The 11,282-nt window shown below is 40.4% G+C and overlaps 1 protein-coding gene across 3 annotated transcripts in view; it reads right to left on the reverse strand.

Moving 5' to 3' along the window:
- LOC124139512 (glutaminase kidney isoform, mitochondrial-like) overlaps positions 1 to 8,930 on the reverse strand; it is a 50,375-nt gene extending 41,445 nt beyond the window's left edge. Inside the window, exon 1 of one of the 3 annotated variants that reach the window (XM_046506634.2) lies at positions 8,639 to 8,930. In XM_046506634.2, the coding sequence (XP_046362590.1) occupies positions 8,639 to 8,670 (32 nt within the window). In that variant the 5' untranslated portion in view covers positions 8,671 to 8,930. Of the gene's footprint in view, positions 1 to 2,259; positions 3,166 to 8,638 lie in introns of those variants that run through there. The other 2 variants (XM_046506632.2, XM_046506633.2) reach the window with 2 other exon arrangements.
- Between the last annotated feature and the right edge of the window lie 2,352 nt (positions 8,931 to 11,282).

The raw sequence follows: 11,282 nt of genomic DNA on the forward strand, positions 1-11,282 counted from the left end.
GATGGAGGGGAGGGGAGGAAGGAGGAGAGATAGACCGATGACACATTCTGGGGGTCGGGTATCAGTAACGGGTACTGCAGGAGGAGTTGGGTCCACCCCCAAGTAAATTACTTCTTCATGCTACAATGGAAAACAATTTGTTTTAATGGCTACAATTATTGCAGTTATGTGTTACCGTAGATCTTGAATTCAGCTCCTTGAATAAGGAATAAGACCATCCAACAAACTGAGAAGTTTGCCTCTGCATCAACACAGATGCTGAGTGAACTAAAGTAGAAGTTTTGTTGGTCATGTTTTGTCCTATTTTATGCATAGCTATCTTGTCCATACACTCATTTTTTAAACATATTTATTTTGTTTTATTGATATGTTTGATAAAAGCTTAACAACTCTTTCACATTCCACGGACAGCACATTTTAGTGTGCACACAGAATTCCCCAAGCTCCAGGCACGGATATACTGAGTGTAGGGAATGTGTCAACACTGCAATACAGCTAAGGTGAGGTGAAATGGGATTTATCATTGCATTCAAGATTATTTCATATGTATGTATGTATGTATGTATGTATGTATGTTGTGTGTGTGTGTGTGCTTGTACTAGTCCGGACTAATGCCGATTTTTATAGTGCTAGCTTTCTTCTCACTTTAATGTATGCATGTTTGATGTTTAACACCGCAATATTTCAGCCAACTATAACAGTGGGTAGTCAACGATCAAGTTTGGATCAGACAATCCATGCAGTGATTGATATTGTGAGCAACAGTCCAAACCATCAGGGTCCGATGACACCAAGCCTGGCCACCCAATCCATTAGGCCGCATCTTACAACCAGCAAATGTTGCTTGGGTCCAATGCTAACACAGGGTTTCACATGAAAAGCACTGAGATAGTCTTGCTTTCCTCCCAGCGGTCTGTGTACAAACACAAGGCCATATAATGTTGAGAAAGATTGTGTATGATGAAGGGTAGGTGCTATTAAAACACATCCTATATTAGGGCAACAAGAAATAGATAACAAAGTTTTTGAACTAGGGGAGATGGGCAGAATTATATTTTTGTAAATACTAGTTTATTTTTCTTGACATTTACCATCCCATTGCGGCACATCCTGATGGTTCAAAGAAGAATCTAAAGTACTGGGGCACCTTTTGAACTTTACGAAAGGAAACCCACACAGAACTAGGACTTGGACGAGTCAAAATTTAATACATGGGTACCCGACCCCCTATTACCTGACCCTACCTGAGTACCTGCTGTAGGTCTCAAGAGTTGGGTACAAAATGCCCGATTGGAAACTGTCTTGACGGAGCACTGGCAAAAACTACCTAAATACATGCATAAAAAGACCGGATCATGTATACATTGAAGTTGAGTGAAGCTTTATCATTACTCAAACATATAACAGTCAGAAGGGTAGTGTGCATTGTCAGAAAGAAATGCAAACATTCAGCGACTTGTAGTGTAACCATGGAGTTTGACTGTTAGGGTTATTCAACAATATATCACTTAAATAACCATTTGATCCGGGTAGTCCTCTGGCTACCTACACAGAACACAAATGTACCTTAGACAGTACACCCATATGGATGCATCAAATTTCCCACAACAATATATTATTAGCATGGCCTTTATTAATTTGCATGATGTATGGCTGTTCATTTTCAAGATACAGAAATCAGATAGATATGCTTGTGGTGAGGAAACCATATGATGGAATTGATACACATTAGGGCTGGGACTAGTCCAAATTTACTACCCAGGTATCCGACCCCCTATTACCCGACCCACTGCAGGTCTCAAGAGTTGGGAACAAAATGTCTTATTGGGAATTGTTTTACCGCAGCCCTGGCAAAAACTATTTAGATACATGTATCAAACGATCAGATCATGCAATGGGGAAGTTGACTGAAGCGTTATCTTTACTCAAACATATGCAAGTCAAAAGGAATGTGTGTATCGTCAGAAAGAAATGCGAACATTAGCGACATGTAGTGTAACCACTGAGCTATAAAGTGTGTTCTTGTCATTAAACAATATATCACATGACTGGGTAATCCTGTGGGTACCCAGGTCCTACTCAGGACCCACCCGACCCGAGTTACCCGCCCCAGCCCTAATACACATAAACACATTTAACAAACATTCTTTGTAACAGGCATACAGATACTCTTAGATTGTGATGTCTCACAAACTGTTGTGATGGTGAGTGAATCCGGATCTGTTATCAAATGTTCTAGAGGCGTGTAAATATACTTACTGTTCAAGGTAGCTGCGATTCTGTCCACCTTTGAATTTTTGTAACTGTGTTGATTGCCATTCTTTTTTACTTTCACTTAAAGCTGCCACACTCAGTCCATAACACTTTGAAGGAGCACAGGAGGTTACAATATTCCTTGTTAGCTTCGCACCAACTTTTGCAATACTGGCAATTGTACTGTTTGGTTTCATGCACAACATACAACCAAAAGGCTTCATAACTCTACCTCAAATATAAAAACATAAATCGATATGTACAGTGGAATTACTCATATAATTAAATATTAATCATGTGAAATTCAATCTACTGTGAAATATGAAACAATATATGTAAATACTACCTAGGCGTGCTGTTTTGTGAACATATGCACACCAATATGACGATTTGTGGTTATAATAACATCGTTTGCACTCTAGATAAACCCGTCAACTAACAGTATAACGTTACTGTTAAAGATAAGCGCCCGGGCTGTTACGATGGAAATTGTAACACGGTAAAAATAGGGTTAGCATAATGACGGGGGTTTAGTTACTCGTATTAACGAGGGAGCACCTAACGGATTACTGTAAGCTCGTCATAATCACAGCGATAACACAATCTGGTAATCAAAAGGGTGTGAGAGGTAAGGGGCCTGTGTGAGAGGTGAACTGAAAAATTTGCTATCGCAGGTTTGACATTAGCGAGGTCAAATTCATTATACACGTGGGAATGGAGGATTTGGTACAAATGGCATCAGTCTATTGATTGGTTCTTCGGAAAATGTTTTTTTTCTCACGAACGTAACGTCATGATTTGGTATTGGTTGGCAAATTTCGACTCGCCCACTCTCTCGACTGGTGCCAACGACGCCACATGCCACATGTCCGTTGCTGTCGGATTGTTGATCTTCCGGTTAAACACGTCATCAATCACGTGATCTTTCTCAACCATGATTGGTCCAACGACAAAGCCCGAAAGCGAGGACATTTGGAGAAATCCTCCATATATAGAGATAATTTAACGAGTAAGTGCATCATACCGATTTTAAGAAATGAGCTTGAAAATTCTCGTATTTTACGAGCGGCAGCAAGGGTGATATATGAGTTCTTACAACCGTTTCGGAACAGTCTGTCTCCTAGACTCACAGGAACTCGATGATCGTTTATAGCATAATATATTTGAATAGATGGGATATTTTCGATACGATTAACGATTAACCGGACAACCACAGGAATTCGTAGCTGTACACAAAGTTATAAACATATGTTTCATTGTCCCGTAGAATACATGGGTTTAGGTGCGATTGTATAAAATATGTTTGCCACCTAATATCGTAATCATTATCAACTCGATACATGTATGTCTCAAAATATATTATCGAAAAGTACATATTTGCTGGTGTTTCTTCGATAAGTTGTGTTAGGGTAGGGGTAGGTTACCCCAAACTCTATCCTCAGCTGTTGGATCCTTGAATAGAAATAGTGGCGAATATAAACTGAGGAAAGTTATACCTCCTAGTTGATTTTATCATATATTTGATTTTCAATTGAACATATCTAGTGAGTGAGTGAGTTTGGTTTTACGCCGCTTTTATCAATATTCCAGCAATATCACGGCGGGGGACACCAGAAATGGGCTTCACACATTGTACCCATGTCGGGAATCGAACCCGGGTCTTCGGCGTGACGAGCGAACGCTTTAACCACTAGGCTACCCGACCGCCCTGAAAATATCTAAGTTAGCGATATTATATTTTTTTTAAATGAACTGTACTGTTGTTTTGCCAGCACTCAAAGCATACTTATACGTGGTTTTATTTTTTAAATTATATTTTGATTTAAAACTTTGAAAGAAATATAAAAAAGAAGAAATTTCGCACAATACAAAACTGTTGATGGGTATCTTAGACATCCAATCCAAAAAAAATCGGCAAAACTTTGAAACATTTCAAACACGGTAAGGATCATGTGGTTTTAAATTGATTTCTTACCTCAATCTTCATAGAACCAACATATTTTGACACAGAATTACCCAGACACAGATTACTTTTTACAAACTGTTGCAGGAATAAGTGGTGGTTAAATAAACATAATCAACTGTTTGACTGTCATTTTTAGAAGTTCATAAGTATGAGTAAAGACAAGATATCTTAATGGATGACAACTTCTTTATTCGATTACGACGCGACGTTTATGTATAGATCCTTATAACGTTGCCAAGGAAGAGTCACTGTTGACAAAAACTTGCCATCATCATAGAATAAAGAAGTTGTCATCCATTAAGATACCTTGTCTTTACTGAGACATAATCAAATTTAACAACACCTTTTTTTCAATTTTCAACTACATAAAAACATTATTATTCCCCAAAGTGAGAGTGACCAATCAGAGAGCAGAACTACTGAACCCACATGAGCCCGTATTCATTCAGTAAAAATCCAAGACGGTTGTTACTGACCTAATATGAGACCCGATACTGTCAGTAACAGCCATTTTGGATTTTCCAACACCCACCTCACATATTTCACATGAAAATTCTTGTACAGAAATTCGTTTTTCGACACTGTTTTGTGTTTTAATATCATTAATTTTGATGTGTAAGGAAATTAATGTTTTTTATCACCTTCATGACTTTAATAAACATTATATAAAGTTAAAATTATCAACAAGGTTTGGCCTCTGAGGTTTGAAGAATAGTCTCCCTTTGACCATCAACGTCTTAGGTTGAAAGTGTTTAGTTTTGAGATATAAGTTTTGACATGACGTGCGAGAAACATACCAAATAGTGTAAACTTTTCGGCATAATAAATTCGTTGTCTTTAGTTGCCGTATACGGTGTCATATTAGGTTAGCCGAAAAATATTTTCGGCTAACCTAATATGACGCCGTATACGGCAACTAAAGACTTAATAAACACGGTATCCACTCTTTTGCTCCTCAGTTTATCTGAACGATTTTTGTTGTATTTATGCTTCTGTTAAAAGTTGTCAAATTGTCAATAAAACCGATGCATTGTTGTGAGCATACGTGGATGTGCGGAGCCGAAAGGTACCAAGGAGGTGATTCTCTTGCCACATTGGCCCTTCCTCCAGTACCGAGTGATGCATCGGAAATACTGTTCAAACCGTTCAAACAACTAATTCACGTGTGACTTGTCGAATAGTTATAACCTCGTAAGTCAGTTGGATTTTGCTCTGTGTTAGTGAGTGAGTGTGTTTGGTTTAATGTCGTATATCACGGCGTGTCAGCTTTGTTTTGGGAGGAAAACCAATATGTTGGAGGTTGATCATCTTTCCCCAACAATTATTTATTGGTGTCCTGCTGACGATAAAAATGCATAAGCTGGATCAAAGAATTCTAGAATTGTGGCGCCTTTGACAACTGGGCCACCCGTGCACACATATTATATAAGTGAATCTCTCTATATATAAATATATATTTGTTCTCGTAGGTGTATAAGAACCGTTCCAAGGAAAATCGCTTTTTAAACACATTTTCGGAACAACGCTTTAAGCAATAGATGTTGCAAACAGTTATATAGTCAGGTCTTCGAAAGGCTTTTAGAAGTGCTACCACTAATTATACCTGTAATAAATTCATTAACTGAGCAACAAGTGAATGACGACAAATACACAAGTGTAGGGTTATACCAGAAAACGTTGATGACAACAAGGGAGTAGTAATCGTATGATCCACGCAATCCGAAATTGCTTTCACTGCAGGGATACTCTTTTTTTTTTTTATTAAACTATAACCATCAGGGGTATTTCCAAATGACGACATCCGATAAGCTTCCGCCGTTCTTTTTGTCGGTGTGAAGAAATTAATGAACATGCGCCCTTTGTCGAAATCTTCATAGATCACGGGTAACCAATCAGTGTTCAAAATGCGTAAAATAAATATTGCCTCCAAGTTTTTAGCTGTCCTTGTAGACGGTAGCCTAGTCTCTTGTCACGGTTAGTTGCGTTGGCGAGCAAATTGACTGACGGCAGCTAGTGAGCAGTCTCAGACCTGGTTTGAAATCGCGCTGAATATTAAGTCTCCTACATGTCGATTGATACCCGTGTAGATCCGGGATAGAATAGGTCTTCAGCAACCCATTCTTGTCGAAATGGCGACTATATGCTTGTCGTAAGAGGCGACTAACGAGATCGGGTGGTCAAGCTCGCTGACTTGGTTGAAGCGTGTCATCCATCCCAATTGCGTGGATCGATGCTCATGATATCAATCACTGGCTTGTCTGGTCCAGACTCGATCATTTACAGACCGCCGTCATATAGCTGGAATATTGCTGAGTGCGGCGTAAAACAACAAACCAAACCAAACCAAAATATGTTGATTGATGTAAAGCTGTTGTCTGTGTTGCGGAGCTGCAATGAATTCTATCTGGCGCAACGAGTCATTGACATTTCCAGGAGTAGTGTAACTAGGACTGTAAATGTCACGGTGCTCTCATTGTCAGGTCATAACAGGAAACAAATAACAGACAGGCCCACGGAGCGTGTGTTTACATATATTTTTTTATACTATACCAAACTTGTTTTGATTAGCATGATTAATGTCAACCATAAATCTATGTTTTAACAATGAATGATGTTGATTAGTTGGGAAACGCTATAGGAAAACATTTCGTTCAGGCTTACACGTTCTCACCCTTATCCTACTTCTTCTGTATTTCCTTAGAGAAAGGTATTGATAAAGAAATTAAGCATATGAATGCATTTCGTTCTGCGAGAAACAAATAGCGTGCACATAGCTTTATTGTTAACACAGAACGCTGTGATTAGGGCTTTCCGAGACGTGTCGTATTGTCAAGTTATGGTGGCCGAGGGGGGTCATCGCTTTCTAGCCTTCTTTTACGGCCGCGATTAAGCGATAACGCGAGACGAGAAAGCGATATTTCATTTGGCTTTCTCGTCTCGGGCTATCTCTTTCTTAAGCTGGGCCCCGTCTCTAATATCACAAGTTGACGACGCGCATAGGGAGCCGGGAACCAGCTTATCGCTTTCTCGCCTCGGGCTATCGCATTCTCGTCTCGCGTCATCGCTTTCTCGTCTCGTGCTCTCGCTTTCTCATCTCACGTTATCGCTTTCTCGTCTCGTGCTATCGCTTTCTTGTCTCGTGCTCTCGCTTTCTCATCTCGAGTTATCGCTTTATCGACTCGTGTTATCGCTTTATCGCTTTATCCACAATTGAAGGCGAGAAAGCGACGTCCCTCCTCGGCCACCTTATCAAGCTAAGTGTCCCTGAACTTTATAGCTACAACTTGTTACGCTCGCTGCATTTTACCTATACAATACCACTAGGTAACACCTGGCTCACGGTACAATCAACCATATTGCTTTACGGGCACCCTGAGGATGTAAATGTTGTCTATATACGGCCAGGCGCTGTTTCGTAAATTGACAGTATCTTTTTAATAGCGCGATTTACTTCTTTAACCATAAACGTTACACTTTGAAATAACTGAACTTCCCACAGTTTGATCTGATAAGGTTTAGACTAGGGAACGTCAACTGATCATAAGCCGATTTCATTTTTTATACATGGGTACTCCAAACAGATTATAGCTAAATATGTGATGTTTCAGGCCAATGAAACACTTTTTCCCGTTTTTCACATTATACCCTCGTACACTTTTTTAAATTTCAATTGTCGTAAGCGGCCATTGACGGGATCGGGTTGTCAGACTGATGCATGTCATCGTGTCCAATGGCGTAGATCGATGTTCATGATGACAATCATTGGATTGTCTGGCCAGTACTATATTATTTACAGACTGCCGCCATATAGCTGAAATGTTGCTGAGTGTGGTGTTAACCAACAGACACAAAATTAAATGTTGCGTTTGAAATTGGAAATACATACATATCCAAACTTATGATCAGTTGATAAGGTTTGTAATTTGTTCGTCAAATCCAGTGTTTAAGTGTAGACCGGGAGTTAACGATACACTAACACACTGCTTACAAAACGACCATGATATTGCCAAAAGCGGCGTCAAACCCAAATCACTCTCTTCCATACCGATGAAACACTTACTAAAACTAGAAGCAAAATGCATCTTCCACACTTCACATGCATTTATGCATTTGAACCACCACAATCTGACATCGGATAAAAAAAATAGCACACCCCCCCCCCCCCCCCCCCCCCCCCACACACACACACCTGAAAAAACAAAACAATTAGAAAACGAATGCAAAAATCAGTTTGAATAGGGTTAATAACGTCTATATAGAATTTAGTGTAATACCTACAAAGGTCTAATAGATTTTGAATAGGTCACGAAGTCAGATGCCCTTGATTTGAATTTTATAGAAACATGTAACAAACCTCAGCATTTCTGATATTTAGAAAATACGACAAATGCCCAGTGTAAATAAAGCAATGCAACTTACTTCAGCTGGCCTCCCTGTATTTTACTGTCCATGTTGAGGATAGCCTCTCAGCAAATGGTACTGGACGTGAGGCTGTGTATATATGACTTTGAATTTGTGAATGAAGCCTGAATGTCATGCTTTAGACATATATATCAGCAGGCGGTCCGGACCATCAACAAAGCGGAACGAATACCCGCGTAAGAAGATGCTGGTCCGGCTAGCCGCTCTACCACAGATATAATAGTTCTACGAAAAGTGAGAGAACCCTGAGAAGAACGTTAGCTCGCTGAAACTGTTTGTCTGAAGCAGTTGGCATGGAACTAACTGCTCGGATTGTGTACATCATGGAAACTCCAGCATTCCTCCACGGAATGTTCGAGGCTAAGGGAGAGCTGGTAGTGTTGCCTAACCTTTCTTTGAGCAACGAGGAGATGCCGCAGGTGGCATTTATTCCGATCTTGTTGGTGTTTCGGCACCATATGTCTCTATTCCTTATACCCATTGGTTTATGATCTACATCTTATACAATGAAACCTCGCTATTAGGGATGAAACCGTTCCCAGTGAGTGGAGTGAGTGAGTTGGGTTTAACGCTTCTTTTTGGTGGTATTCCTGCAATATTCATAATATCAACCACTGACTTTTTGTCTCGATTATGTACAGGTCGCCCAGACAGAGCTGGAATATTGCTTACCGCAGCGATGCACAACATTTACTCACCTTCTTTCAGAAACATTGAGATGGCTTTGATCCTTCACATCACATCGCACCAAGTGGATACAGTTTTGTTTGGAAAGGGAGGTGTGTGCGTGCGTGCGTGCGTGCGTGCGTGCGTGCGTGTGTTGTTACCTTTGGGAAAAGGGTGTATGCAAAGAGTGTTAATTATGTTGATTTCAGATAAATGTACATTTTATAACACACACACACACACACACACACACACACACACACACACACACACACACGTATGCGTGTAATAAATGCCACCTTATTGATTGATTGGGGTTAGTACCTTTAACCCTATATCTATTACCAAAGAACATTAAAACAAATTCCATTTTTTCGGAGAACGAAGAACAGTTCTTCCAGACTTTCAGGCTGTCGCACACGTTCTTTGACGCAACGACCAAGAAAATAATCCCTGGACTCATCGTTGAACATGGCATAACGCTGCTCAAGTAAACACCTGACGTCACACCGCCGTTCCCACTCTAAACGCGCATTGAGACCAAACTATTTGAGGGGATTACAGACGTCACTAGATGGCTCATGTTCGTCCATGCTCTGAACTCGGTGTTCACGTGTGAAGACAATTTAAAGCGATCCCGTAAAGCAATGAGCCTAATTTCGTGATCGTCGCGATGGATTGTTTTCGGCTTCCGTCCACGACTGCGTACATGATGATGAGCACAACATCTCCTGTTTGCTTATAGAGGTTCCTCAGACGTGACACCATACTGAACGACTTCTGATAGTCTGCTGCAGCCTGGCGTATAGCTTTTCCGAACCTAATGTTACCAATTAACGGCCATTTCTGTGCTTAACACCTGTATTGTCTTGCCATGTTTCCACAATGAATAAACGCGACGTTTGACGATGTCATGCGCATTGTCTTTATGGTCACGTGCACCACACCGCTGACACATGATTTCCACGTACATGTGAGTTTCATTGCTGCGTTTTGTCGTACTTATTGCAGTGGTATGGCTGCAATCAGCCGTCGCTAGTTGCGATGTTCCCATATTCATGCCTTCATGAAAAATTCCTTATTTATTGTACAATCAACAAGAAAGTCCAACAGGAAATTGCCAAAATGATTGCTTGTTTCGTCAGTGTCTCTGTGAGGTATACCATCTACACCCCGTGATGTAACTGGAGTATTGTTGATAGCGATGTTAAAACTAACTCACTCGCTCATCCACGAATTACAAAAAGTATTCAACACATGTTTTAGATAGGACCCCAAAAAACACAAATGGTGGCTATCGACACGGTCTTATAGCCTGAGTGAGTGAAAATGGTTTTACGCCGCTTTTAGCACTACTCCAGCAATATCACGGTGGGGGACACCAGAAATGGGCATCACACATTGTACCCATGTCGGGAATCGAACCCGGGTCTTCGGCGTGAGGAGCGAACGCTTTAACCACTAGGCTACCCGACCGACCCTTGTTACAACAATAGATTTATGAGTCCAGCCATAATTCCAGCCAGGTTCGACAAGGGTGGAAACTGGACTTTAATAGTCAGTTAACTCCCTTGCCTCGGGAAGATGTGATAGAGGGTGGTCACTTAGCTGGTACTGAAGGGACTTCCTTATGTAGACTTTGTAGTGACTAAGATACTCCTGAAGTAAAGACTAATGCACACTTTGTAGTGACTTAGCTAGTCTTTAAGGAACAAACTTATGTACACTTTGTGGTTACCTAGCTAGTACTGACGGGACTGACTTACGCTTTGTGGTTACGTAGGTCATTCATATGTACACTTTGTAGTGACCTACTTCTGAAGGAACAGAATTATGTAAATTTTGTAGTTACGTAGCTACTTCTGAAGGTACAGAATTATGTAAATTTTGTGGTTACGTAGCTATTTCTGAAGGAAAAGACTTATGTACACTTTGTCTTCACTTTGTCTTGAAAGGCCAGACCTATGTACCTCTT

This window comes from Haliotis rufescens, unplaced genomic scaffold, assembly GCF_023055435.1.
Source record: "Haliotis rufescens isolate VD_foot unplaced genomic scaffold, xgHalRufe1.0.p SCAF_1, whole genome shotgun sequence".
In the NCBI taxonomy this organism is placed as follows: Eukaryota; Metazoa; Mollusca; class Gastropoda; order Lepetellida; family Haliotidae; genus Haliotis; species Haliotis rufescens.